At 32.3% G+C, this 27,937-nt stretch overlaps 6 protein-coding genes and 1 long non-coding RNA gene across 15 annotated transcripts; 4 read left to right on the forward strand and 3 right to left on the reverse strand.

The window, feature by feature from the left end:
- Window positions 1-1,614: 1,614 nt before the first annotated feature.
- Window positions 1,615-8,540, forward strand: LOC112452754 (gamma-tubulin complex component 5). 5 transcript variants are annotated; one of them, XM_025013134.1, is made up of 15 exons: window positions 1,615-1,652; window positions 2,303-2,429; window positions 2,512-2,943; window positions 3,015-3,280; window positions 3,352-3,523; window positions 3,635-3,851; window positions 3,918-4,218; window positions 4,310-4,494; window positions 4,581-4,887; window positions 4,967-5,183; window positions 5,502-5,793; window positions 5,865-6,065; window positions 6,157-6,293; window positions 6,368-6,527; window positions 6,840-8,540. In XM_025013134.1, exons 2-15 carry the CDS (start codon window positions 2,358-2,360, stop codon window positions 6,884-6,886), a joined length of 3,006 nt encoding a protein of 1,001 aa, XP_024868902.1. In that variant the 5' UTR covers window positions 1,615-1,652; window positions 2,303-2,357; the 3' UTR covers window positions 6,887-8,540. The 5 variants fall into 5 exon arrangements, with proteins under 5 accessions (XP_024868902.1, XP_024868904.1, XP_024868900.1 ...); XM_025013136.1 differs by having other exon boundaries at window positions 6,211-6,293; XM_025013132.1 differs by having other exon boundaries at window positions 6,368-8,540.
- Window positions 8,435-10,888, reverse strand: LOC112452759 (ras-related GTP-binding protein C). Its single transcript, XM_025013145.1, has 7 exons — window positions 10,353-10,888; window positions 9,912-10,072; window positions 9,415-9,821; window positions 9,198-9,334; window positions 8,973-9,115; window positions 8,737-8,885; window positions 8,435-8,634 (listed from the first exon to the last, which is right to left on the reverse strand). Exons 1-7 carry the CDS (start codon window positions 10,353-10,355, stop codon window positions 8,435-8,437), a joined length of 1,200 nt encoding a protein of 399 aa, XP_024868913.1. The 5' UTR covers window positions 10,356-10,888.
- A 132-nt stretch (window positions 10,889-11,020) lies between these two features.
- Window positions 11,021-11,556, forward strand: LOC112452765. The gene is made up of 2 exons (XR_003040535.1): window positions 11,021-11,063; window positions 11,132-11,556. It is a non-coding gene; the product is annotated as an uncharacterized LOC112452765 (long non-coding RNA).
- A 164-nt stretch (window positions 11,557-11,720) lies between these two features.
- LOC112452757 (nudC domain-containing protein 1) lies at window positions 11,721-14,041 on the reverse strand. The gene is made up of 4 exons (XM_025013140.1): window positions 13,799-14,041; window positions 12,704-13,682; window positions 12,158-12,528; window positions 11,721-11,981 (listed from the first exon to the last, which is right to left on the reverse strand). Exons 1-4 carry the CDS (start codon window positions 13,908-13,910, stop codon window positions 11,782-11,784), a joined length of 1,662 nt encoding a protein of 553 aa, XP_024868908.1. The 5' UTR covers window positions 13,911-14,041; the 3' UTR covers window positions 11,721-11,781.
- A 176-nt stretch (window positions 14,042-14,217) lies between these two features.
- LOC112452760 lies at window positions 14,218-16,053 on the forward strand. 2 transcript variants are annotated; one of them, XM_025013146.1, is made up of 5 exons: window positions 14,218-14,364; window positions 14,485-14,683; window positions 14,760-14,955; window positions 15,068-15,304; window positions 15,455-16,053. In XM_025013146.1, the coding sequence occupies exons 2-5, from the start codon at window positions 14,530-14,532 to the stop codon at window positions 15,912-15,914; spliced, it is 1,047 nt and encodes a 348-aa protein (XP_024868914.1). In that variant the 5' UTR covers window positions 14,218-14,364; window positions 14,485-14,529; the 3' UTR covers window positions 15,915-16,053. The 2 variants fall into 2 exon arrangements, with proteins under 2 accessions (XP_024868914.1, XP_024868915.1); XM_025013147.1 differs by having other exon boundaries at window positions 14,525-14,683.
- Window positions 16,054-16,296: 243 nt separating this feature from the next.
- On the reverse strand, window positions 16,297-21,178 carry LOC112452758 (decaprenyl-diphosphate synthase subunit 2). 3 transcript variants are annotated; one of them, XM_025013142.1, is made up of 8 exons: window positions 21,099-21,178; window positions 18,546-18,917; window positions 18,352-18,477; window positions 18,050-18,254; window positions 17,673-17,939; window positions 17,116-17,271; window positions 16,837-16,981; window positions 16,297-16,381 (listed from the first exon to the last, which is right to left on the reverse strand). In XM_025013142.1, exons 1-8 carry the CDS (start codon window positions 21,143-21,145, stop codon window positions 16,344-16,346), a joined length of 1,356 nt encoding a protein of 451 aa, XP_024868910.1. In that variant the 5' UTR covers window positions 21,146-21,178; the 3' UTR covers window positions 16,297-16,343. The 3 variants fall into 3 exon arrangements, with proteins under 3 accessions (XP_024868910.1, XP_024868912.1, XP_024868911.1); XM_025013144.1 differs by lacking the exon at window positions 21,099-21,178 and adding an exon at window positions 19,594-19,812; XM_025013143.1 differs by lacking the exon at window positions 21,099-21,178 and adding an exon at window positions 19,119-19,210.
- LOC112452756 (ATP-binding cassette sub-family B member 7, mitochondrial-like) lies at window positions 20,822-27,935 on the forward strand. 2 transcript variants are annotated; one of them, XM_025013139.1, is made up of 12 exons: window positions 20,822-21,185; window positions 23,505-23,756; window positions 23,823-24,030; window positions 24,141-24,307; window positions 24,401-24,679; window positions 24,758-24,932; window positions 25,001-25,158; window positions 25,273-25,436; window positions 25,557-25,686; window positions 26,368-26,643; window positions 26,722-26,989; window positions 27,754-27,935. In XM_025013139.1, the coding sequence occupies exons 1-11, from the start codon at window positions 21,018-21,020 to the stop codon at window positions 26,971-26,973; spliced, it is 2,229 nt and encodes a 742-aa protein (XP_024868907.1). In that variant the 5' UTR covers window positions 20,822-21,017; the 3' UTR covers window positions 26,974-26,989; window positions 27,754-27,935. The 2 variants fall into 2 exon arrangements, with proteins under 2 accessions (XP_024868907.1, XP_024868906.1); XM_025013138.1 differs by lacking the exon at window positions 27,754-27,935 and having other exon boundaries at window positions 26,722-27,460.
- The last annotated feature ends 2 nt before the right edge of the window (window positions 27,936-27,937 follow it).

Raw genomic sequence — 27,937 nt, forward strand, 5'->3', positions numbered from 1 at the left:
CTAAGAAATTATGAAGACTTCATGATCATGCAATTCCAACAGAAAATTTGCCACTATTGAAGGAAAGAGAAGTGCTAAAGGAAGTGCAAAATCAACACAACATAATAAATGTTAGTGAAAACAGCAGGTGTGTATTATTGTATTATATAAAATATTTTCTTATTATAATATGTGAAGATTGCAATAAATTCTATTTACAATATCTTTTTTTAACAGCAAAAACAGTTTTAGTGAGTCCGAGACCAATTTGATCGACACTTCAATGGAAAATAAAGCAGAAACACGTTTTATGCAATCTTCAAAAGAAAATGCTAGGTATAATTTTATTGATTTCATGCGTATTAACGACTTCATTGCTGTACAAGAAATTATTGCATGTTGTTTTATATTTTTATTTCTTAAATATTTTTTACTTTCAGCAGTACAAGTGATGATACAATGGTAAACACACAAAGTAATTCACAGACTGTTATGTCTGAGCACTTAAGGTAAACAAAATTAATTGTCTGTATGATTATAAAGCATCAGCTCAAATATATATATATGTATATAAATATTTTCATGTCTAAAAATTACTTGATGTTTACTAGGATGTGTATATATATATATATATATATATATATATAGTAAACATCAAGTAATTTTTAGACATAAAAATATTTTATTGCATATTGCAAATTTTTTTCAAATTAATAGGTAATATTTTTCAGATTACGAGATAAAATTATTCAAGATTTGATGAAAAGACTAAGCCAAACAAACAAGGTAAACGATTTGCTTAAGAAACAAGTAAAACGATTGCAAAGAGAAAAGACAAGAGTTACGAAACGTGTAATAAAAGAAAATGTCCATAATGTGCTCAAAAGGATATTCACTCCGAAGCAAATTGACGTTTTAATGAGTAATGAAAGAAAAAAAAGAGTAAAGTGGGGTCTTGAAGACATATCTGCTGCAATAATGTTAAGAAGCTTGAGCCCAAAAGCATATTGTTTTTTAAAAGAAAATCACTACCCGTTACCAGGATTATCCACACTTAGGAACTGGGCATCTCCCATGGAGTTAAAAGAAGGAATTTTATCTGATGTTGTCTTTTTAATGAAAAAGAAAGCGCCATCGTTTCTGTAATATCAGCGTGCCACATATGTTCATTTTTACATATCAATTTCTTGTATACTATTCAATAATAAACTTATTGAACACAACTTCTCGTGTTATTAAAATAAAATATTTATTACATTTATTGAAATTGCTGTATTTAAATAAACCCATCTTATATCGACAATATTTTTAAAACTTCAGAAAATTATTTACTTTTTCCTCATACATCTATTATATTGTTCAATTCATGCTTATTTTACATTTATTTTAATATTTCTTTATATATAATTTTAACATTTTTTACTTAAAATTAATTATTACATAAAATAAAATTGCATTATATGCAGAACAGAAAAAGAACTTAATTCTCATTTAAAAAACCGCGGGCCTAATTCTATTGGCCAATAAACCAATATGTCTCCAGCTTGGCCCAACGCACTCATTGGTTATTAGAAAGGATGCGCAACAGCATACCTTGTTTTCTTTCTACCATGGTATCGACTGACGAATTGTCGATGGTGCCAACAGAAAAAAGGAGAAGTCGGCGCGAAATGGTAACTAAATGTTTTTTAAGGTTAGGATATCTATCATCGAAATCTAACAATAAGATGAGACTGATCAGAATTAAACATTTATCCAGAATGAATGTAAACTTTTCAGATTGAATGTTAAATTTAATATCATATATTTTTAATGTAACATTACATTATATATATATTTTCTTAATGGTTACTTTAACCCTCTCACCTTCAATTTTGATACACGATTTTAAAAATATAATTTAACAATTTTTGTTATAAATTAAATCTCATATTTTTTTAACTTACATTTTTTAGAAAAAGCCATTTTTATTGTATATTTTCCTTTATCTGTCAAATTAACTCTCCGTTTGTATACGTTTTTTTTTTGCGCTCTCGGAGTACAAAATACGTGGGTCTGTCAGATGTGACGCAATTTTTCCCTATTAAAGTATTTTTAAAAAATCCGGAAAAATTCACAAAACGTCTGTCTACATTGTAGTTGATAATTTTATATTCATTTTGATAAACATTGTTTATTTAATATTTTCTGGCAGGCTTGCAAGTTTTACAGTTACGATCAGACATCACTTTGGCTCGGACGCCGTAGACCCACATATACAGACGGAGGGTTAAAAAGTTGAACTAGATGGTTAGCATAACAGAAAAATTGTTTTTTTTTTTAGCGCATGCCGATATGATTTCATATGTATTGCTCAATAATCTTGATGCAAAGTAAAAATGAGTACTCGAATATTGAATGACATTCATAATGATTTGAAGCAGCTTATAACAGCGCTTACATCGTTTGAGGTATGTGTGAGGTCAAGTTGACATTTGTGACATACACAGGAAACAATGACATCTTACAAGATATGAATCTTTACGTATTCAGGAAGCTGAAGAGGGATTTCGGATATGCGAACGATTTTGTTTATCGAATATTAAACATCATCGCTATCTCTCTATCGATAGTCACGCAACCAAAGAGGCGATAAACGCTCTAATCACCAAATTCTCGATCCACGGAAAATATGAAGTCGCTAAAAAGTTTCAAGAGCTGATCGATTCCTTTTTATCGAGTTTTGACTTTGAGCAACACCCGCAGTACGATCTGCAGTGGTGTTTGTTAACATTCCTATTGGATCTGTCCACTGAAACTCACAAGTCCAACTTGGACAGCTTAAAACTCACGCGCGGGGAACACAGTTTTAATGCAGCCACTGGAAACGAGGATAGCATTACGGAGGAAATAGACTGGGCACAATATTTGAAGGAAGGTCAGGAGAATTTCTTTCGTGATTATAAGAGCGACAATAGCGAGAGCGTAGGTATTAGCATGAGATATATTTCGTAAAATTATAATTCGAAACGTTTTCAAGTTTTACATTTGTATAGGAATGGTCCGATTTAACGGAAGAAGAAGGGACTGATGAGAATGATATTTCTTTGCCGACGCAAATATGTAATACTCAGTTAGATATTGCGCAGTGTCCAGAAGTTTCTGATAGTACAGCAGACAAATTCTCCTTGGCGTTAGTACAAAATCTCGAATCTAGAAAGTGGCTCTTATCAAAGGTTCAAACTGATTGGTGGAACAATCTAAGATGTCGAAAGTATCCCGTTGTTAAACGATCTTGTGACACCAGCATATGTGACATATGGTACTTTTTTTATTTTTTCAGTTAAATTTCATGTATGAGTTATATACGTGATGTTGTAAATATATTTACAGGCATGAAACGAGTTTGTCAGCCTTGTACAAAGTAACTACTCTTAGCGAATATCAAGTGTGCAGAGAATTATTATGGATGTTTTATGTTCAAACGTCAATGGTGGTGTTTCAACAGGACAGTGAATCGAAATTTTCAATATGTTCCGACTTATCTATACCAAGTTTGACAACTGTGCGTACATCTATAGGATCAGCTCTTATCATTCTTAAATCTTTTTGTGCAATCCTTTATGCACGGTTTTATTATTTAAAAAATTATTCTATTTTTGAATCCTACTTCCAGACTGCTTTTAGGAGTATTCTAACTCCATTCTGCGAGTATTTTTCGATGATATATGATATTGAAAGATTTGGAGCTGACTTGCAGCCAACTTATAACCAAGACTCAGAACTACAGAGTCCTCCTTTGACCTATGAAGCATATAATGCTGCGCTTAAACAACACCTATGTGAATTTAAGACTGAAGTGGTTAATATAGAAAAAGATATTATAAAGCAAGGTAAGCTCACATGACTCATTTGTTCATGATACCATTGTAATCTTATTGCTAAATATTTTATTTTAGAAAATTGCAATACGTTCTTATCTTTATCGGCTAATCTGAGAGGACATTTGAATACTATAAAAATGCTCTACGATATACACCAGAAAGTTATAACTGATTGGAAAGTTAATCCTAATTGGAAATGTGCATCTCGACTATTATCATCCTTATATTATGAAATGCAAAATTCTCATAGTCGAGAAAGGACAAATATTTGTATAAATTTGTATCTATGTAGTCTTACCGTTTATCTTAACATAATTGATACATGGCTGAGTGAAGGACGATTAGAGGATTGGCGAGATGAATTTATAATTGTGAGGTACAAGTAAAAAATAAAAAAATTAGAATTAAAATTCTAATTTACTATATATATTTACATGCCTATATCTAATTGTTTAATTATTTTATAGGGTCAGAGAGAATGAAAATGAACAAATTGAAAAATTTACGATTCGATTGTCCGATAATATTTGCTTGACAGATCCTATTATGCAATTCTTGTTGCAAAAAGTGCAACATATGGGTCACAGTATTGAATTACTTGTTTCTTTGGATCGAATTGCCGACATATGGAGGATGGACAACGAGTACAATGGTCTCTGACTATGACAGACATCTTTATATCATTTTTTTACGTTGTAAACTTATATCTCATTATAACGCATAATAATTGTATTGCAGACACAAGGATTTCATTAAACATTGAACTACAAAATAAATTGTTATCAGAAATATCTAAATATAGTTCATCAGTGGAGGAGACAGATACCGCGCCGCAAATAGATGAAATACTTTTACAAGAGTACGATGCCGATATTGAAACGAATATAATACACCAATTATCAACTTTGCATAATCCATTTCTCATGAAAGCTATGGAAGACTACATGCCATGTGAATTATATAAAAACGATACGGTGGTTGCTCGTGTGCATAGTACTCACAATTCTAAAACGAAACAAGGCCAAATATATAATTTATATCAAGAGTATATGTCTATATTTACAAAAAATTATTAATATATTAGAGTAATTTATACATTAAGACTAACATATATTCTCTTGTAGACTACAAAAGATAAGATATATATTGCCGATGCAAAACATTTTGGAGAATACATTGTCTGAGATTTTAATATTACGCTATAACAGCGCTAGCAAATTAGTAAAAAATATTATGATTGAGGAATATAAGCTGCAAACACATTTGAAGCTATTGAGGCTTGTTTATATGATGGAAGCTGGACACGTTATGAATAAGTTCTATCAAATCTTGTTTCACGAGGTAAAAGGAGAAAGAAATTAATCCTTAACACGTTGACTGCCAAATACGAGTTAACTCGTACTGGCCTGACTTGCAATTAAATCGCAGTTATGAAGAAAATCATAGGAAATACTTAATAAAATTGACAGTGAGCGTCTGGGGTAAGAATGAAAAATTAACCGTGACGTCAAAACATGGAAAATTAATTCACAAAAAAAATATTTGATTCTTAAATACATAAAAAAAGTGTAAGGGAACCTTTTCCCAAATATGATTTGGCAGTCAACGTATTAAAATATTAATAATATTCCTTTGTGATATAACAATTATCTATTCTAGATTGAAAATAACCAAATGTGGGCTAATTCGTATTTTCTGTCGTGTATTCTTGAAGAGGTATTTTCCCAATATTGGCCGGATACAAGTTCTCGTTGGTCGATTACAGTTCACGGCAATATCAGTACTCGTCAAGTGTTACAAGCTGTAAATAGTATAACGCTGCATTATACAGTAGAATGGCCTATAAGTATCGTGTTAACTAAGAAAGTTTTAGAAAAGTACAATGAGATATTCAGATTTCAACTAAAATTGAAGTGGGCTTTGTGGACGTTAAATAATTTAAGGTTTTATGGTAAATAAATACGAATACGATTTAAGATATATTTTTACAACATGTTTATATCGTTTCGTTACTTTTTTCAGATCTAGAAGGTTCTAGGTCGCCGTGTACAAGAGACAGATTAGAACAGTTCCACATAAGGCGCCTCGAGAGTTTAAGATTTTGGCTGCTGCACGCGATAGGATCTATACATACATACTTGTCTGGCCAAGTATTACAGAGTCTAGGTTTTATACTGGAAAAGGTTCTAGCTCAGGCAGATAGTCTCGATACCATTATATCAGGTAATGATTGCGATAAATTATCTTCGAGGAAAAGAAATTCTCACATACATATCTTATTGTGTGACTGTGACATATAAAGTTTCCTTTTAAGATATTGGATGGAATACTCATGATAATCTTAACAAACGTAAGCAATTATTTTCAGTGCATAATGAATACTTGAACAAAGTTCACGAACATTGCTTATTAACAGAGGAATTTAAAGATTTAATAACAACTATAAATAACGTACGTATATCTATTAGATGACGGTGAAATGTCAATTTATAGAATTTACTTATTACTCAATTATTATGTTTTAGATGATCGAAATGTGTAATCACGTACGAGATCGATGGTCACGCAAAAAATTATTGTTAGCCGCTACAGAATTAGACGTAATGGAGCACAGTTACATAAAGTATCATACATATCTTGCCTTAGCTTTGCACAATGCGGTACAACATAAGGATGCAGATTATTGTAAGTTTTACAATTTATTAGCGGTACTTAACGTATTTCAGTACAGTTATCCACAATTCTGCAGTTCAATCGATCGTTCATAAATATTGTCAAAACAATCATTAGAGAACGTTAAAAACAAAAAAAATGTTCAATTATTTTTTAAAATTAGTCATTGAAAGATACGTCATTAGTGTGATTTATGTATTGACATGTCAAATCTTGAATATATTTGCCATATACTGAAAAAATATTAACTAATAGATGTTAAATTGTTGCATGATGAATTAACAGTATTGCTTTTCTGACATTTTCCCCTTGCTTTATTTACAGTGACTGCCTTAAGTTCAGCCTTTAATTGCAGTATGCCATGTGCTTAATTTTATATTAATAGAATGTCAACTCGTACCGATTTAACAATATTATCAGTGTGCATTCTGATCTTTCTATTTGGGATTAACAACGACATCAATCCCATCTCATTTACATCAATCTCATTACTTAATACTACAAAAGTATACATGTAGTATTTAGCCGTTATTCTACTAGATCATTATATTGTTATCTCGTTTGTGATTAATATAAATTATAATTTTTTATACTAATAATTATTTTTTAGATAAACTCGTTACGCAAAGATCTGTAATACTTACAACATAGAGTATTATGTACTTATTTTTTTCAAATAATTGTTCCCATATGTATAATTGAGAGAAAAATATATTACTTTATTTTTTGTAGAATAAAAATTGTTTAAAATTACATCAATCACTTTTCTACCACTACGTACGATTATCAGTATAATTGTTACCCAATGTGTCAACTTCCATATCCTGTTTCCTATTCGATCCCTTCCAGATAAATTGATGCCAGCATCTGCGGCCTACATCGATAGTAAATCATTCGAAGATAGTAATAAATTCATTAAGCTTATTACCGACCTCAGTCGTACTTTATTGACAGAAATCGCACACCAAAGTTTGCCACCGTCAGGCATCCCCCTACCAATCCCAAAATTAATTTACGAAAGGACTTGGCAAATAAGGTAAAAAAATGTGACTGACGTATGCTACAGATTTTTCAGTTAAAGTGTGGATTTACTAACTTTTTAAAATTTTAGTCCAGAATCATTGCTACCTGTTGAAATGTCCTTAAACGAGTATGAACAAATCTTTTCTTACATGCGCTGGTATCAATATGAGGAACAATTCTTTGTTCTAAATTCATCATCATGCGTCTTACACGAGATAAAAGATATCGTCACTAATTCGTAACATCGTAAGGAATATTTTAAGTAGATACATACAAAAATAAAAATATATTCGATAATGTTATTCCACATACAATAAAATCACGATTTCTACATTATGACCCAATAAAATTATACAATTATTGAGATTTAGAAATTACAAATGTGTATATATAACTTTAGATTCCAAAGAAGAAGAATGTAAATATGGTATGTGAAACATGTAGATATAGATTTAAATCCAGCCACACACCCACACAACACACACATACACACGCACACATATACTGCCATATATTTCATTAAGGTACATAAAGAAAGCAATAACTGATAACATAGATGTGTTCCAATACTCTATGTAACAAATATCAATTATAAAAGTTCCGCTATAGTAATTTGGGGTTACAGTTTTAAAATACGAAATCATAATTATATGTTTGGTAACATTATTATGATAACTTATACATATACAATTAGAAAGTCATTTCTTGGTATGAAAGATATATTTCATGTTTAATAATATATTGTAAAAAGTATAGTATATATTAAGGGGAGGAAAAGATGTGTTTGCAACATACATATTTGCAAAGAGATTTCCAAATAAGTAATAATGAAATTAATATCAAGATCTGTTCTATTACATTCGCCTGATAAGTTCTATACAGATTGCACATTAAAGTTAACTCTGCGCAATTACAACAGTACCGTTTTGTCCAATGGCTCCAGTTTGCGACACCGTGGGAACATTTGACGTTTCATTCGTGCTAACAGGGGAGGATGAGTGATTGTTCGCATTTGTTGCAGCTAACGCTTTGTTTCGTAATTCGAATACTTGCTGTATCGCCTTGCGGAAACAAAGGAAGTTATAGTCGATCACACCTGTAAATTAGAAAGAGAAACAAAAATAATGATGCAATCCGTGCGCGTTATTATGAAAACACATTTTTTTTAAATATATAATATTAAAATAATTATTTTCACCTTGTCTATCGAAATTATCCTCTCGTAAGATGCAGACTAACGCTAAAAATTTATTCACTTCGCGCAAGTACAGGATTGTACCATTATTTAATTTAATTAAACTGGAACTTTGGTTGTCGAATGCAGCAGCTTCTAAATCCTCTCTCAATCTGGAGCAGACATAAATATAAAGGAAAAATACAAACAGTATGTTAAATATATACATATATATGCAATCAGAATATACGATTACTTACCCATATATGCAAGATACGTCAATAACAACATCAATCATATCACAACATAGTTCATAACTTTGCATATCAACAGGTGAGCTATCCGTTGCTATATATATTTTTGAGACAACATCAAACAGGAATGCCTTCTCAATTGCTGAATTCTGTGAGTATAACATTTTTTTTTTAATATTCTAGACTGTTCATTATAACAAAAAAAGAGGACAGGACAAACGTTATCTTTACCGATATGAGTATATTGAGTAAATTTTCTAAAGTAGGCAGCTGTGGTATTAACTTTTGAACAACTTTGCTAAATGCTTCAAATATACTATGATCATATATCGAGGTCAAGTGAAAACTCAAATGTATTTGATCGCATCCTAGAAGAAATACGTAAAGTGAGTAAGAATCAGCGTTTCATCTCCTTAATCCAACTCTTATCTCAAAAACTTTTCTTTACCAGCGTCTGCTAAATCATCGTTGGCCCTCGTGTGTATATCTCTTTGCGTTTCCATTTTACAGTCGTCCGACAATCCGTCCACCTTATGGATAAAAACTTCAAACTTGATGGCCTGATTGACCTTGTTCGCTTTTGTGACTGTTGCATGGAGTTTATTAAGAGCTTCCATGTAATCGTCCTGGGCATCTATCACAAACACTAATGCTCCGCAACCGCCAAATATCATATCACTGTCAAAGGTAGGATCAAAGAAGTCGATTTGCCCAGGGAAATCCCATATTTGAAATTGTACAAAGCTTGAGTTGCTTATATCGTCTTTAATTATTTTATTTGTACTTTCCAAGAATAGCGTCTCGTTCGGTGACATCTTGTGGAATACCACCTTTTGTATCGACGATTTGCCGCTACTAAAGAACGAAAGAAAAAGACATCAGAGGGATAAGCATTGGTCTAAGAAATTTGCAGAATGTCTTGCCACAAAAAACTCTTAATCCTACCGTCTCAGACCCATCAGAAGTATTCTAGGCTTCTGTTCTCCGGCTAGTGGATCCATAGATCCATCGGTTTCACCGTCAAACGGCGCATACCCAAAATCCTTTGGGAAAGAACCACTTTGATAATGGTCGTCATAACCACTTTGATAATGATCGTCATCATCCTAGAACAGCATAGAAGGAACACCGTAAAAAAATTAAAATTTATATGACACACTGAACGGCTATATATATATATATATATATATATATATATAATTAGAAACGTCATTATCGGTAATTCCAAGATGTCATAATTCACTCCCACGTGCGTCCAACTAATTAAAATATTCAATAGTGCGAGAGAGGTTACATATTTTTTTTATATCAGCAACACGCTTAATTACTGCCATTTCCTCGATGAAAATTCGAACAGAAGCAAGTTCGTGTTCACCACCCACTTACCATGTTCGTGAGGTTAAATAATTTTTATGGCAAGATCCTAGCCGTCCTTCCGTCCCTCCCGAAGGATTACAAATCCGAAAAAAGTCGCGGTGCCGCACCGTATCCGTTCGACCGCGACTACATATAATGGAAAATTATGTAGGGTACAAAAGTTTAATACAATATCCAATATCTTTGTTTACAATTGGAGCAATTGGGTGTGTGTGATGATTAACAGTGCTCGTTTGATACAGCCATGTATCAATCGGTGCTCTGATTGGTCCCTTGTCAGAGCGGTGCCCGTACGTTACTAGAGATCCTAAAAAACCAAAGGGTCGGACAAATAGGTTTGTTCGCGTTGCTTAAATCCCCAAGCATTTTTGCACTTGAAATGAGATAAATATATATATTCGGCCAGCTCTGATTCGGCCGTTGGAGAGAGAGAAAGCGAAGATGCTGAGTGCAAAAAGTGCAAGCAACGCGAATGGAGTAAATGTGCTGTCATTGAGTGAAACCGGATGTGACGTTTTTGATGGTGGTTTATTTTGATTGTTGAATAAATAGGTGCTTTCCATCTACATCAAAACTCAGATAATTCTCACTTGTGATGTTCTATCCTTTTTGGCAATTAATGAATAATAAAGATAGAATGACATCACAAGTGAGAATTATCTAAGTTTTGATGTAAATGGAAAACAACTTAGACCTCGAAAAAAAAAACCGGATAACCGGGTAGGTACCCGGATAATACCCCCGGATATGTTTTTCGAATAGATTCTTAATAAGATTATTAATTCCAGAATCGGGCCTCAGGCGTATGATAGGAACGCAATGCGTCATCGCCGACAATTCAAATGTACCAGAAACACTACATTTTCATACTAAAATGCTATATTAATACTTAAATATGATTGAAACCAGCATTTAATCTGATTTGTAGATTGAAGAAAAAAAATTCTAAGCAGAGATGAATAAATTATACAATATATTGCGTATTACTAACTTTTTTTTGTTAAGATTATATAAAGAACGGTCAGCGTTAGAGAAAAAAGAGCGAAAAAGAAGGTTGGATTAAAACATAGAAGGTCAATGTGTATCAATATGTGCAATAGTTACTTGTAAGTTAGGATAGTAGTGTATGAATGGAAGGATGAATGATTAAGGTTATTTGTAAACCAAGTCCACTTCTTGGCTATGTAGCTAAAGTTAACAATAAATATATATAAATATATACTAACATTTTTTTTGCAAAGAAATTTATCAGTTTTAACATATTACATGTCAAATTGGAGATAGAATAAATAAATTATATAAATGCAAATTATTAATTTGTTGTATACCCGACAAAAAACGTATGTAATAATTACTCCTACATAATATGGCTATACATGATTTTAAAAAGATGTTTATTGTTTATCCATTCCAGTGATAATTACAGACAGCACAATTATCACGTACGGATTTGTAAACGATATAATTTATCTTTCGAAAGTACAATCAGGTATTCGTTTGTAGCAACGACACCCATAATGGGGGAAGCTTGGCAATCGAGGTCTACGATTCTTTGTTTGGCGGACTTTGCTCCGTCATCAGGCCTCTCGTACAAGAACACGTGTCTCGTGTGTTCAACTATAGCTATGTACGAACCATCTGTGGCAAAAAACGTATATAATTACGGTAATATTATTAAATAAAATTAATATTATTAAATAAAATTAATATTATTAATTTTATAAAATTAATCGAGTTATTACTATTATGTATAGTTATTATTTCTTTTTATTAAATCAGAGAAATATCTTCATAAAATATCTCTGCTGCCTTACCAATCGGAGACACGCAAAACTTTTTATTGGTCTTGCTAGCTTCGACGTAGCCAAATCCAGGAAAGCTGCGAACGTGTCTTAGGTTCCACTGAGCATCATTGTTTCCATTGTCCATTTCCCAAATGCAGGCGTCGTGATCATATCTTAGGCACACCGTTTGCCCATGATTTCTTTTATACGTGAACAACACGTGATTGTTGCTCCCTAATCTAGCTAGATGTGTGGTCGCCCGCGTGAGAAGATTAATCCTTTGTAAAAAGTTATCTTTTCCCTCGAGATCGCATTCTTCTAATTGTTCAGCATTGAATCCCACACAAGGTTGATCCCCGCCAGCACTATTACTTTGTTGGTCTGTACATAAATGTGCTAACCTGTATAAATGATATATTATACATATAGTGTTGCGAGTAATTATAAGAATATAATGAAATATAATAATGAATTAAAATAATTAAATGTATGAAAAGTTAAGTGTAAAATTAATATTATTAAAGTAAAGTTGAGATTAAAACATGAGTATATATGTAGCAATTTCATAACAAGTACCTCGCATGAATTTCTGCAGCAAGGGCTTCATTGGGTAAACATTCGCCTCCTGTATCACCTTTAATTAATTCGCTCCACATTAATCCATTTTCACATTTGCTTAGATCAATTTGTAACGTATCTTCTTTGTGCCTCCAAGTTGTCATATTTTCCTCCAATCTATGTTGACATTCTCCTTGTATTAATATTTCATTGTCTATTGTAACAGACAGTTCTAATGGGTTAACGCTTATTTTAGGTCGTTTATCGCTATGCTGTTTCGGTATTTTAATCCAAACGATGAGCGATTCTTCATCTTGTGACCAATAATACTTTGGAATTTTTATTTGCGAACTAACACTTGGCTGTTCTATTTTGGTTTCAGATTCTTGTGTATTTTCACTCTCAAAACCAATATTATCTTGACAAATGGAATGCAAATAATTACCATTTTCTTCCACATAGGCATAGTCCACAGTACCTTGTACTTTCAGTATCTGTTTATCTATATCATAAACTTTCGTTATTTCATTTTCCACACACAAGCCATATGACAGTAATACAAGCTGCATATATTTCTTCTGATTATCATTTGCAACAATAGTGCACATAGTTACAATAATTTTAAAGCTCTTTTCTATGTATTGGATATTCATGATGATTCCAGATTTTTCGGGACTCATTAGAAACACCTTCCTATTTTCCCCAGTATATCCTATCAATATGTGCAGCTTTTCAGCACCATCAGAAATCGCCACAATATTATTTGAGGTAAATCCGATCGATGGATTATATGTTATTTTCGATGACTGTGTATCTTCATGTAATTTATATACTTGATTCAAAGAACCATCTTTATCCAGACGCCAAACGGCCGAAGTTTCATCAATAAACCAACACGACATGTCATAAACGTTGTTAAATAAATGATTATGAAAAGCGAAAAGTCTTGCTTCCAGCCAGGATTCTTGATTATGATTTGGCTCTAATCTGTATACGTCTGAAATATTTTTCTGTTAAAAGATCTATACTCTTTGATTATATGCCAGAGACATATAGTTATATATATATATATATATATATAATATTTTATAATACAAATATGTATGTACTTACGATTCCTTAATTTGTTTTCAGAAATTATGGGAACCTCATTGAAAAATTGATACTTTTCGAAAGACGAGTTGATCAAACTTTTATTAGGACGTAACTCGATTATTTCTGTCATTGTTTTTTATATTAATATAAAATAATATCAGGAAAAGGTATTTCATTAGATGGAAAATAATTTTTAGGGTAAAGTGGGTTCCATGGAGACTTATGTCATAGTATAAACAGTTAGTGACAGTGAACGTTTTTATGGCTCCCTGCACACGGAACGCGGAAACACTTGCCGCGCGGTGAAACGCGATAGCCAATAAACTTCTTGTTCTTACGGAAAAGTGACGCGTTGATTCGTTGATTGCATTTCTTTGACCAATCAAGAACTGGTCCGAGATGCGAGAAGGAACATGACTCCTCCCATGGTAGAAGACAGATATTATTTAGTCGTTGCCACGGTATAACCACGTTACACGCATTTCGTGATAAAGATTTCGCTATATAACCCAAAGGCAGGGTTGAAGGCGCTTTGCTCCTTCCCAAAGGAGCAGAAACAAAAAAAAAAAAATTCCGTAATAAAGGTTCGTAAATAAATATCTACCGTAAAACATTATAAATATATATTTATTAATAAATTATAAAACATAAACTTAAGTCAAACATACCAAAATATCAAATTTTATTGGATTGATTTTTTCTAGATATTATATGTAATATATATATTGTATTTTGTTTGAGAAGATACCATGCCGACGTGTTGTATAAAAAACTGCAAGAATCGTACGGATCATAACGCAACGAAAAGCATTAAGTATTTCAGCTTTCCGAAAGAAACAGCTGTTCGTCAGCAATGGCTTAATGCCTGTCAGAGAAAAGAAAGTGATATGAAAGTTGATTCGGGTAAGTTAATGTTTCATCTTTGAACTCAACACAATGTCACATACATATGTTATATTATAATATAATATACTTATAGCAAGGATATGCAGTATCCATTTTGAGAAAAATTGTTTTTCACTTGAGAAGACAAACCCACGTTTAATAAATCAACCAGCCAAAGAAGTTCTAAGGTTAAAAAAGGGATGTATTCCAACCAAATTCTTAATTCTGGATAAGAAACGAAAAGGTACAATGTTGCAGAGCAAGGAAAATAACAAAAAAATAAAAGTACCGTAAGTATTTTCTAGATAAAAAAAGATTGGTAATTGATCGCGCGCTATGCGGTACAGGGAGCAAAAATGAGTTCCTCAATACTTTACGATATTTATACATATATTCTTTCAGAGTAAAGTCATTTGTACCTACATATATAGAACTTGTACAATATGCACAACAAAAACAGCATTTATCGCAAGAAGAAACTGTAACAAATGTAGAAACAGACGTTGCACAAAATATGGAAGAAGCTGTAAAGGATATGCAAGAGAATACTCTACAAGTTATTGAAAAAGTTACAAAAAATACAGATGAAGCAGCTGTACAAAATATGGAAGATCAAAATGAAGCAGTACAACAAAAGATGTACGTAGCTAAATGTTTCTTTAAAATTATTAAATTAAAAAATAAAAAAATAAATATAACAAAATCAATAAATAAAGATTTAAAAAAATTTTTTATTTTTAAAAATATTAAAATAAATATTAAATTAAAATATTTTTATGCATTTTACAGAGTGCAAGAGATTGGCAATAATTCAAATGTTTATGTCGAAACGTTGTTGATGCAATTAAGAAAATTAGAAGAACAGAACCAAAAACTTTTAGATACAAATAAAAATCTTGAAGAAAAGACTCAAGATTTAAGTATACAAGTTGCACAGTTGCAAGCAGAAGTTAAGACAATGGCAAAGAATAGACATAAGGAAGCAGACACAATAGCCATCGATGCTCTGCGTAAGGTATTTACACCTGGCCAGATTAAAATGTTAATGTCATCGGCAAAGAATCATGTAAAATGGTCATCTGAAGATATTATGTCAGCCATTTCGTTACGATCATTAAGCCCAAAAGCTTATAGGTATTTAAGAAACGTAAAAAAATTTCCATTACCGTGTGCAACAACACTGCGAAACTGGGTTGATCACGGGATCGATTATGTATCTTTTCCTCTAGGACAGAAACCTGAAAAGTGAAAAGTTTATCTCTTTCTATTCAACACCAATAGAAAGAGATAGTTACATGAAACTTTTCACTTTAGGAATCAGTAATAATAGACATAAAACCCTTTACAGTTATACAATTTATATGTATGTATATATATATAGTATATATATATATGTATATCTGTACCTTGGAGGCAAAGAATCATATCTCCAGTTTTTGTCAAAATGGAGTTAATACATTTTTCAATATACCAGAAGCTTAAATTGTATAACTGTAAAGGGCTTTATGTCTATTATTACTGATTCCTAAAGTACAATGTTTAGAAAAAGTAGTATTAAGAATTTTCATAGTTCCTTAATCGCTCATCGCGTCCAGTGTGCTAGGGCCATTAGCACAAACAGCGTGCTCTGTCCTTGTTCAACTTTTATAACGAGTTACAGAGTTGCACTATAGAAACCTTAAGGACAATTGCAAACCAAGTCCTTGGCTTTGCAAGCTGAAATTATTAATAGTCTTCTCTAGTCTATAAAGTACCAAAATTTTTTAAATTAAAGATGTTAAAAAAAATAATGCTATATTTACAAAATTTAAATAAATATCAGTTTTTACAGTATATTATAAAATTTAAAAATTTAACATGTATACATACATACATATATATATATATATATATATATAAAAGATATATGAAAAGCGAACAACATTTTCATATCAAAATATCTGATTTCCATATAAAAATACATTTAAATATTTATAATAATATACGACTTATATAATAAATATTTTATAATATAATAAACTTAACTTTTACTTTTTAATTTTTCCTAATCCATCTTAAATGTTTTTCCTACATAATTTTGTTTATATATACAATATATAAAATATATAACTTAAAAATTGTTCACTGAACAATAAAATAAACAATAAAGAACATTTTTTGTTAAAAGTCACCTATGGCAACAATAATATTGGATAACGCCTTTCTAGCATCACTTTCCTTAAACACACTTAAGATTTCCATTGCCTTTTGCGAGTGTTCCTTCACGAGCTCTTTAGTTAATCCAATGCCTGGACCAGCTGCGACAATTTCAAGCACCTATATACATAGAACGTTATTCATTTAATCAACATTAATCAACACTTCAGTTGAACATACGATAAAGAGAGCTATTAATTTAATTATTCACAAATTTTATTAAATAAATTTTATTAAACAATTTTTTTAAAAACCTTTAAATAATCGACATTCTCAACTGACTCCAATCCTTTATCGAGCTCTATCAAAATTGATGGGTCATGTTCAACGTGAAACATAATTGGAGCTGCACACAAATTATGTAAAATTCCCTTATCTTTGTTGATGCATAAACCCAAGTCCAAGGAAGCCTGTAAAAATGTATTGCAAAATAATTTTATAAATAATATTTTAAATTGTATAAATAATATTAGGCAAATAAAGTATTTACTTAAAAAACACAACAAAATAAATATAATAGCATGAAAAAGCAAAATCAAAGTATTGTTCCAAGTATATTTATTAGATTAAATAATATTTACGCAAAATAATTTTATAAATAATATTAGACAAATAAAGAAAATATTTATTTTAAAAACACAAAAAAAATAAATATAATGGCATAAAAAAGAAGTAAAATCAAAATATTATTCCAAGTATTTAATTGTAATAAGATATATTATTAGTATTTTACAAAATTATTGCAAAAATTATATAAACTTAATATATATTTTAATTAAAATCATGCCTTTTTTAGAAAGGGATATGTTACCTGCCAAGCTAAAGCCAAGTGTTTGCCAAACTCGTAACCTTTCTCTTCTATTTCTTTGCTATGACCAGCTATTTTTAATGTACTTTGGCAACTTTTCCCGAGCAACGATGCAGCCCCGTAAGTATTTAAAAGCGTCCATTCCTTCAATGCGTAGCCTGTACGATCCTCAGGTGGTATTGACGGTATAGGAAAGTTTTGATTATCCCTGCGTGCTACAAATTCTGCTTGACACAAATCTCTTAATGCAGACGATATTAATAATACAAGCTGAAAGATTTTCTTTTTTTAATTACAAGCATCTTAAATTTAAAAACAATATTCCCGTTTTCTTGCAATAAATTAACAGCATAAATAAGACAAATAGCAAGTACACTTACATCCTGATTTTTGAGAGCTGCTAATTCGGTGCAACAATTGCTAAGCAAGTAATCACCACACAACAATGCCATTTTATTGCCGAAAGTTATATTGTTCAATTCTGAAGATTCCAAAGATCCTGTATCTGTATTTATGTTTACCAGCCCTCTGTGTATCAAGTTGCTAGTGCGTATCATCTCTGTTATTTCTGCCAATGCCCTTTGACTGAAATGTAGTTTACATATTTAATTCATTGTTTTTTCTTTAGTATATATTTTTCATATTGTCAGTGTGGGCGTTTAAATTTTTATGTATAGTGTACCTGTGTAATACTCCTGCAGCTTTATCCTCTTCTATCGATTTTGCATTCAAGTGACCAGCAGCTTTGGAAATTAACAGCAAAATGAGACCAAATGCCTGCGTATTACGTCCATTATAAATAATGGTCCTGTTGTGAAAAAAAGATATACAAATAAAGCTTCTAATTCTTAGGAAAGCATCATTATGATAATTTACTTTGCTGTTTTCAATACGGGATGATTCGATCCAACCAGCTTCCTCAAGTGCAATGCAACATTGGCAATCTCGTCGCTCAACAACCATCTTAAACTTAAGAAGGATGTTGGATATCCAACGATCTTCTCTGCCTCTGACATAGTTTTATTCCAGTCCGTCTTTTGACTCACTGCCACCTTGTTCTCAGCTTGATTAACATTACTAAAGTAAAATCTATCTTGCGCAGAAATACAAACTGTTCTGTGAGTTTGGAAAGTTTTATGTGATTTCCATAGAAATGTAGTCACGGTACTGCTTCCTTTCCAAATCCTGAACACAGCTGTATTTGCAGACATTGTCCAGCTTATTTTTCGAACTACTGTAGATAATATTCTAAAAAAATATTATGACAATTGATCAGAATTGTTGACATGTAAGTATAGGCATAGGTTTAGCTTAAATTCATTGCTCTCTATTGTCAAGACAGTAATCAAAATTATTTAATATAAACCGAAATAAAACAGAAATAAAGATTGTCAAACATAATACTAAACTGGCATGAATTTAAATATAATGTAGTTAGAAACTACATGCCTATACTCGAGGACTAACAGAAGAGGTATGTGAATCATTAAAACTTTCTCTTCTGACCTAACTTTCCAAAATTTCTCGGACGCTCATATCGCCTATATTTAGAAAGAAATATATCATTTTACGTTAAAAACTTGTACTGAAAGCACCTAAAAATCTTCACCAGTCATTGACATTAATCTAACATTTATAAAATTTCCTTAAACAAATTTCTTGTGTCAACATAAAATTATGTTTATCCACAAAAATTCCTTAAAATGTGGGTCTCTTATCTTCATAGCCAAATTCAAAAAGAGAGGCTGAATAATACGTCAATAAAAAAAAAAAAGAAAAAAGATCTAATTAAATCTCTTGCAATATTTGCAGGAAATGTAAAAATAGGTCAAATATGTTATCCACATGCACGTAAAAGTTAACGGCAATGCAATAGTCACAAATAAGAATGAACTTTTTTCGTGGCACTCATTAAGGCACTTACCAATCGGTCGGACGGATTAAATTAAAAGGAATATCGTGAACAGCTTGACGATTATTCAAATCGTATTGTGAATCTAGAATGTCACACTCTACGACACTCTACGTTACGCATATGACACTTATGAGCATCGACCGTAGCGTTATTGAAGATGGCCAATCCTCCGGTTTCACCATAGTGGAAGGAAAGACAGTCTCAAAATAAGAACTGACTATGGCTACGGTCAACGTGACGCTAAAAATGCTTTGGAGTGTTCTTCTTCTCCTTCTTTCTTCATTGAAAGAAAAGAGAAGAGGAATGCTTTGAAGCATTTGTAGCGTCACGTTGACCGTAGCCTACGGCCGGTATTCACAGTCGGTTCTTATATTTAAGACCATCTTAAGATTGAACTTAAGACGGTCTTAAATAACTATAAATACCGGCCATAGTTGGTTCTTATTTTAAGATCGTCTTAAGTAATGTCTTAAGATGCTAATACGGCTTGTGATTGGTTAATGGCATCTTAAGATCGTACTTAAGATCGGACTTAAATATAAGATTCGACTATGAATACCGGCCAATGGGTGCGTTCAGCCGATACTCCGCTAGCCTAGCAATCGTGAGCAGTCGCTCGTTTTCGCTCGTTTCCTCTCCTTTTAATCCATTGGGTTAAAGGAGAGGAAACGAGCGAAAATGAGCGACTGCTCACGATTGCTAGGCTAGCGGAGTATCGGCTGAACGCACCCAATGTCTCTCGCTTGTTCCAACGCACTCATTGGTCTACAATGCGAGTCGTAAAATCGTGAGTCGTAAGAATTGACCAATCACAGTCGATTATTCTCCTCAAATTCGATTGTGATTGGTCAATTCTTATGACTCACAATTGGAGGATTCACATTGCGTCCGATCACGTCCGATGTTCGACGTACGACGATCCGACATCCAATAACAGAATTTATTATTAGAGACAAAAATTTCCTATTGGATGTCGGATCGTCGTACGTCGAACATCGGACGCAGTGTGAATCCTCCATATGGCCGGTATTCATAGTCGGATCTTATATTTAAGATCGTCTTAAGTACGATTTTAAGATGTTATGAACCAATCACAGGTCGGTATTCATAATATACTAGTATTCATATATACGTGTACTAGCATAAGAACCAATCATAATGAGCGCTCACTCAACAGTTGTGTTTCTTGAACGCGGCCACTGGTTATACCGTGTACATATGTATCATATGTATGTACATACATCATGCTTTATCACATGTTTCACGGCTGATCCGTATCGCGGTTATGATTTTTATGATTACATCAGATTACAGGATCGCCACGATAAATGTGTATATATATTTTCGGTTCGTAATGGCATTTATTTTAGTATCCAGTTAACATTTTCACGATAAAACGAAAAGAAACAGTAAAAAGAAAAAAACCGGAAAATATGTTAGGCGTACTGTACGGCCGTCTACCGCGCGAGGTGCTGCACAACAAGAAACTGTGGTGTTTGACGAGAAATACATACAGCAGCGGAATCAGGACACGATTAATATTATCTAGTAGATTCCACATTGCCGGGCGTAATCCCGTGTTCCTTCCTCTCGGCGTCAGGGTAATACATCCAACAATTTTGTGTTTATAAATGTCGCACGGTGACACAAGCTCCTACACAATAATTACTAATTATATAATTACATAAACATGTATACGTGTATTCTGTGCATATTTGCTATTTATGTATATGTTATATATAATATTTTATATTGTATACATTTATTTTAATCTTATTATTTTTTTTGTATTTTATTATCTGTAAGACAATCAATAACAAATACAGACGCAAATACTACAGTTGTCTTGTGTAGTATTATATATATTTCAAGATTTTACACACAAATTTCATTAGGCGTAATTTTAAAATTTAAAGAACTTTTGCGCATCATTTACTGCATCTGGCTCTCATTTAGTACGCTTTTCTTATATTCGTGGATTTTCCACAGAGCCTACAGTATACAATTACAAATTTTATTTTTGTTGAGATGTAATACAATATGTAAAACGCGATAATCATAATTGGATTTGAAGATTTATTACAGGTAACATGGTTGCAATAAAAGTTTTTGTTACTGCTTCTACAGATATAATATCTGCGTGTACGCAATGGGGCGAACGTCGAGAAAACGCCGCCAGAAGAGGAGGCTTAGTTTCATAAAATTGAATGAGAACACTGACGAGTCTTTGAAACGTTTAAAATCCTGGCTTCTAAGCGAAAACTGCGTGTCTATTCGTTATTTGATACCAGAGCATTTTCTTCTAACAGGCAGAGGCTTAAAAACATTAAAGCCCATAGAAAGTAACGAAGTGCTGATTCAACTACCCCTTCGAATACTGTTAACAACAGATGTCTTGTTGCAGAGTGATATTAAAACTGTATTCCTGTATAATACCACTGATAGCTTCAGTTCCCAATGTATGCTCGCGACATTTCTCGTATACGAAACACATTTAGGAATGAGATCGAAGTGGTATCTTTATCTGAAAACACTGCCGCAGTCTTTCACGAATCCAGATTTTTGTTCCAACAAAGAGAAGGCAATGCTGCCAAGCTTCATCTCGCATCCCTTTTATCAAGCCCATCAATTGCAACAAGAATTTTCTTTGTTAATGAAAACTGTAAAATGCCTGGATATTAATAAAAGCCATTGTGCTCATTGCGATATGCATCTGCAAAAGATAATGACATTTGCAAAATATAAATGGGCGTACTATGTTGTCAATACACGAGCGGTATACATAGACACTAAAGTACGCAAAGAGGATATATTTAACATAAAACAGCCTAATAATTTGGCTCTCGCGCCCTTCCTAGATTTATTTAATCACGACGTAAATACCACCGTTGAAGTATCTACTGTCACTGATAATTATCAAAATCAGTTTTATCAGATTGTTACTTTAAAGCCGTTTGACGAGGAAACGCAAGTGTTTATTAATTACGGCGCACATGACAGTCTCAAGTTGTACATCGATTACGGATTTTTCATTCCGTGCAATCCGCTGGACGAAATCCAATTTGACGTCGTTGACGTACAGAGATGTTTTGACGTTTCGAGGAATAAATTAGATTTTGTTACATTCAATAGTTTTCACAAGGGTATGTCATTTACTCGCGACGGTCTGAATTATAACGCGACAATGACATTATTTGTAGTAAGTACAAAATTGGAGAAGGACCGTTGGAAACTGAAGATATATGGCGAAACGTTTGACACAGATGAATGGCGTACAATCAATAAGTTAGGAATAAGTATCTTGAGCTTGAAGAGAACAGAGTATACATGTGCTTTAAGTAATATGAGGAATTTAAAACTTAAGAGCCCGAGCTTTTCAATCGCGATTAATCTCGTGGAGGAGTATGTTAATATCTTAGATGCGGCACTTAGTCACATGGAAAAAATAGGAAAAGCTGTACTATATTAAATATTTTAATAATCTGTACAATAAAATTTGAAGTATATTCAGAAAATGCTTTTTGTACATATGTATAACTTCATTAAACGTAAGATATTTTGTTTTTACAAAGTATTGTGATAGAATAAATAGGGTGATAAAAGTATTTCTGTAATTTTTTTTTACTTATCCATTGTGTGTAATATATATATTTAGTAATTTAAAAAAAAGCTAAATATTTGTAACGAATTTCTTCATATGTAATAATTCATAACAATTTATCATATCATATATTTTGTTATGCAAAACGAAAGTAACATGATCAGTTTATCATTTGATTTTACATCTCAATTATTCCTTCAATATCAATTAGATGAAACATACATGTGAATACATCTGTTACATGTTTATAAGTATATAATTAGCGTGGTTGTGGCATACATCGATTATATATAAAAATAAAATCTTATGTATTTTGTAGTGTTGCAGCGGCAATGTAATTGATCGTGCTCAGAAGAAGAAGAATGTGCCGCAATCTAAATCTGTCGTGCCGCCAGTGAAATTTGTATCGGTTGTTACTGGACTAACCGGAGCAAAGCCTGGCCAACAAAAAAGAAACTGCTTTCATCCTGGCGTCTCTGGTTTGAGCAGAGATGCCATTGATTTACGCGATAAACCGTCGATCACCAGTACGGACATGTTAAAAGCTATGCTCAGATATATTTGGCCAGAAGTAAGCAATATTGTATTACTTATAGCTTAAGCAGGATGTCAAATATTATTTACTACATTTTTGTAGGATGATCCAGAAATCCGGAAAAGAGTGAAAATAGCAATGGGTTTACTTGTAGGAGCTAAGGTCTTAAATGTTTTTGTGCCATTTATTTTCAAGTATGCGATAGACATTTTAAATGCCCATACCGCAGCAATGTCCGGCAGTGCTGTGATGGATTTAACAACCGCGCCTGCAACAGTCGCGACCGTAGCAACATCACTACTTGTTGGATGTACGGATACTAATGTCTTATTTTAGAATATCTTAATATTTTAATGCACAAGAGAACATTCTCGTAATCATACGTGATTTTAAATAATTCCACTGTAATCTTCTTTGCAGATGGAATAGCACGGGCTGGAGCAGCCGGTTTCAGCGAACTTAGGAACGCGGTTTTTGCGAAGGTCGCACAGCACTCTATTCGTAAGATAGCGAAAAACCTTTTTGTGCACCTGCACAATCTCGATATGGCTTTTCATTTAAGCAGACAGACCGGTGCTTTATCGAAGGTAATATATGGGGTTCAACAACTTTTTATTTTCTAGTCAACAATATAAAAAAGTTGTGTGCTATAGCTAGAAAAAACGTTGTACCCATTTCAGACAATCGATCGTGGTAGCCGTGGTATCAATTTCGTTTTAAACGCCATGGTGTTTAACATTGTTCCTACAATATTTGAGCTAGCATTAGTTAGCGCAATATTAGGGATAAAATGTGGACCGGAATACGCGGCCGTAGCGTTAGGTTGCGTGAGCGTTTATGCTGCATTCACATTAACTGTTACACAGTGGCGCACCAAATTCAGAATACGTATGAATCAAGCGGAAAATGAAGCAGGCAACAAAGCGATAGACTCGCTCATCAATTACGAAACAGTAAAGGTCAGTAATAGGATGTAAAATTTGTTTTAATTCCTTTTAAAGAAATTTAAAAAATATTATATATGTTCTCTGCCGTAGTATTTTAACAACGAAAAGTTTGAAGCGGAAAGATACGATCAATCTTTGAAGAAATACGAAACATCGTCCCTCAAGACTAGCACGAGCTTAGCGATGTTGAACTTCGGGCAGAATGCCATTTTCAGCGGTGCGCTGAGCCTCATCATGGTACTGGCGGCGCAAAATATCGTAAATGGTTATTATCAAGTTATAGAATACTTCCAGGAAAATCAAAGCTTATATCTTTATTTCTTTTATATATAGGCACTATGACTGTCGGTGACTTAGTGATGGTGAACGCTTTGTTATTCCAACTCTCAGTTCCTTTAGGCTTCCTAGGCTCTGTTTATCGAGAAGTAAGACAAGCTTTTATCGACATGCAAACTATGTTTGCCCTTATGACAACGGACACTGCAATTAAAGTAAGATTACCTGGATGCGAAGTATATTGAGAGTCTCATCTATCCTCATATTTATATAATGTACATATAATCTATATCTTGCAAACAAAGTAATCTTCGGGTTTGTGTTAACAGTCAAAAGAAAATGCACTAAGATTTCACGTGACGCCAGATTCGTCGGAAATTCAATTTAGAAATGTAAATTTCCAATATGTCGAAGGAAAGCCTATTTTTAACAATGTATCGTTCACTATATCGAGTGGCAAGAAGGTTGCTATTGTTGGAGGATCTGGTTGTGGGTAAGGTATTAGGTATATATAAATTGTTTAACACAGGTTACTGATCATAAATTCATTAATATTATTCAATAATTATTATTTATAAACATAATTACTTCATATATCCTTTTATCTTTTTAGCAAAACTACAATTGTGAGAATGTTGTATAGATTTTTTGAACCACAGAGCGGCAATATTTACATCAATGGTCACAACATTCAAGATGTTGATTTAGAGGACCTAAGACAATGCATTTCGATTGTGCCACAGGTAAAACCTTATGCTATTTTTTTTTCTTTTTTGCTTCCTCATAGAGGAAGCTTTGTTTTCGTAAATTCGTATATGAACCTTTGATTGCGTATAAAGTTGGCTCTAATCAACCAAATTTAAAAGAATTATATATAAAATAGGGGTAGAAGAAACCAAAGAAAAGATTGTTTTTTGAGTTTTTAATGTCAATATGTTCAAAGTGTTTTAAAACGTCGCAATATTGCATTAAAAAAAATGTCGGTATGTGTGTATGTATGTCTGTGCCAAATTTACAGAAATTTCTATAACTCCAGAACTGATCAACTAAATCTTAACGAATTATATATGAAATAGGGGTAGAAAAGACTGAAGAATATAATAGAATTAATAAAAATTGTTAATAATAAAGGGGTTACCGATTTCTGTTAAAAAAAGGTTTACCGAAATTTTTTTAAATGCAATATTTCGACGATCTATTTCAAATTTTATTATATTTTTTAGTCTTTTCTACCCCTATTTCATATATAATTCTTTAAGATTTGGTTGATTAGACTCAGCTTTGTACGTGATCAAGGATACTATGAGGAAGCAATGTGCAGGTTTCTACTTGCACACTTTACTTGTTTTTGATAATTAAAGCTAATTTATTTTATGCGTAAATACTCCAGCGCTTTTTACAATATGTTAAAAATGAAATTGTAGGATACGGTACTTTTTCACGAAAGTATATTTTATAATCTGCACTATGGTAATTTGAGAAAATCGCGCGACGAAGTTTTTGAAGCTGCGAGAATGGCAAATCTACATGACTCGATACTGAAATGGCCGCAAGGATACGATACACCTGTGGGAGAACGCGGTTTGAAATTAAGTGGAGGAGAAAAACAAAGGGTTGCAATTGCCAGAGCAATTTTGAAAAACAGTCCTATATTGATCTTTGACGAGGCTACTTCTTCACTGGACTCCATTACGGAACATGCAAGTTTCAGAAATGCTGTATTTTGTCGTATAATTTTAATATATTACATCCTTTTAATAAATAATTTTTTTTTACAGAATATACTTGACGCTCTGCGTAAAGCGACGGAAAAACGGACCTCAATCGTGATCGCGCATCGTTTGTTGACAGTTATGGATGCCGATGATATACTTGTGCTAGATCAGGGTAATTTAGTCGAGAGGGGCACACACCAGTCATTGTTATCTGTACCAAATTCTTTGTATAACAAATTGTGGGAAACCCAATATTTAGGCATGAAAAGATCTCAAGAACAAAAAGAGAAAAGTCAAGCTGAACAGTTTAATTAAAGATAGGATGATCTAGGTAAAGATACTATTTATCATATAACACTGAATGAAAGTCTTAGTCTTTTCTAGGAATTAATTGCCACAAATGTTGTTTCATAATTAGGATTTGACAGATACGTGAGATATACAAAAATAATTTCGTGATAACAAAATATTACAGAGCTGTGCATAAAAATATAAGTATTAAAGATAGACAACAATATTTGTTTTACAAAGTCAGTGTACATATTAATATTACATTAGTAATAAACAAATGTTACGCTTGCAATCAACTTATTACAAATAGCCTTCTTCGTTGTGTACATATATTCTCATGAATATTTCAGCCAATTGACAACAATACAGATTATTTTATGATAATTTGTAATACGTATATACATACTTAAGTCAGCCAGATGTTGCCAAATGTTTTCACTTGTAACATATTTCAAAACTTATGAAAAATATGTAATTTATTGTTCGAAATATAATTTAACTGTAAATAAAATATGAATGGTTCTCTCTCTGTTAGTACATAAATTTTTTTATTTTGACTGGAAAATGTTATTAAATAATTCGTTCTCATATGATGATATTAACATATTCATAAAAATTATTTGCGAAATGTATTCAGGCAAAACAAAGAAGCCATTAATTAAGATATATTGAATATGCATACAATATATTCAATTTTAAAATTCAATTTTGTATTTATTATGGATCCAATTTGAGTTACAATAAATAATAAATAAAAATCTTAATATCTAAAATGTTTTAGTCCTAAAATTTATTTTATTTTAGATTAATGAAAAGCATTGATTACTAATGCTTGCACAGATGTTACCTTGACAACCATTTGAAACAATTATGGTCGCCGACTAGCCTGCGATGAGCGTTTGACAGTTCTCTCTGACAATTTGATACTGTAAAGATGGATTCTACGCAATTACAACGCGAGTTGTAATACGCTGCGTATAAATATAAA

The sequence above is a fragment of the Temnothorax curvispinosus genome, unplaced genomic scaffold (genome assembly GCF_003070985.1).
Source record: "Temnothorax curvispinosus isolate PA1 unplaced genomic scaffold, ASM307098v1 QBEX01003650.1, whole genome shotgun sequence".
Classification (NCBI taxonomy): Eukaryota; Metazoa; Arthropoda; class Insecta; order Hymenoptera; family Formicidae; genus Temnothorax; species Temnothorax curvispinosus.

Excerpts from the sequence above, each read along its gene's own strand:
- LOC112452757 (XM_025013140.1), bottom strand. The coding sequence starts at position 13,910 with ATGACAGAAATAATCGAGTTACGTCCTAATAAAAGTTTGATCAACTCG. Across the intron at positions 13,683-13,798 it reads TGAAAACAAATTAAGGAATC|ACGTATACAGATTAGAGCCA; the intron begins GTAAGTACATAC and ends AAAATATTTCAG. Across the intron at positions 11,982-12,157 it reads GTTTTGCGTGTCTCCGATTG|ATGGTTCGTACATAGCTATA; the intron begins GTAAGGCAGCAG and ends TTTTTGCCACAG.
- LOC112452760 (XM_025013146.1), top strand. The coding sequence starts at position 14,530 with ATGCCGACGTGTTGTATAAAAAACTGCAAGAATCGTACGGATCATAAC. Across the intron at positions 14,684-14,759 it reads TGATATGAAAGTTGATTCGG|CAAGGATATGCAGTATCCAT; the intron begins GTAAGTTAATGT and ends ATATACTTATAG. Across the intron at positions 14,956-15,067 it reads AACAAAAAAATAAAAGTACC|AGTAAAGTCATTTGTACCTA; the intron begins GTAAGTATTTTC and ends ATATTCTTTCAG.
- LOC112452759 (XM_025013145.1), bottom strand. Across the intron at positions 9,822-9,911 it reads CTTCTGATGGGTCTGAGACG|TAGCGGCAAATCGTCGATAC; the intron begins GTAGGATTAAGA and ends TTCGTTCTTTAG. Across the intron at positions 8,635-8,736 it reads GGATAATTTCGATAGACAAG|GTGTGATCGACTATAACTTC; the intron begins GTGAAAATAATT and ends TCTAATTTACAG.
- LOC112452754 (XM_025013132.1), top strand. The coding sequence starts at position 2,358 with ATGAGTACTCGAATATTGAATGACATTCATAATGATTTGAAGCAGCTT. Across the intron at positions 4,495-4,580 it reads GATGGACAACGAGTACAATG|ACACAAGGATTTCATTAAAC; the intron begins GTCTCTGACTAT and ends ATTGTATTGCAG. Across the intron at positions 4,888-4,966 it reads ATATATAATTTATATCAAGA|ACTACAAAAGATAAGATATA; the intron begins GTATATGTCTAT and ends ATTCTCTTGTAG.
- LOC112452758 (XM_025013142.1), bottom strand. The coding sequence starts at position 21,145 with ATGTGGAATCTACTAGATAATATTAATCGTGTCCTGATTCCGCTGCT. Across the intron at positions 18,478-18,545 it reads CCCGTATTGAAAACAGCAAA|GACCATTATTTATAATGGAC; the intron begins GTAAATTATCAT and ends TTTTCACAACAG. Across the intron at positions 18,255-18,351 it reads GCTGCAGGAGTATTACACAG|TCAAAGGGCATTGGCAGAAA; the intron begins GTACACTATACA and ends ACTACATTTCAG.
- LOC112452756 (XM_025013139.1), top strand. The coding sequence starts at position 21,018 with ATGTTAGGCGTACTGTACGGCCGTCTACCGCGCGAGGTGCTGCACAAC. Across the intron at positions 24,031-24,140 it reads AACATCACTACTTGTTGGAT|ATGGAATAGCACGGGCTGGA; the intron begins GTACGGATACTA and ends TCTTCTTTGCAG. Across the intron at positions 26,644-26,721 it reads TGGACTCCATTACGGAACAT|AATATACTTGACGCTCTGCG; the intron begins GCAAGTTTCAGA and ends TTTTTTTTACAG.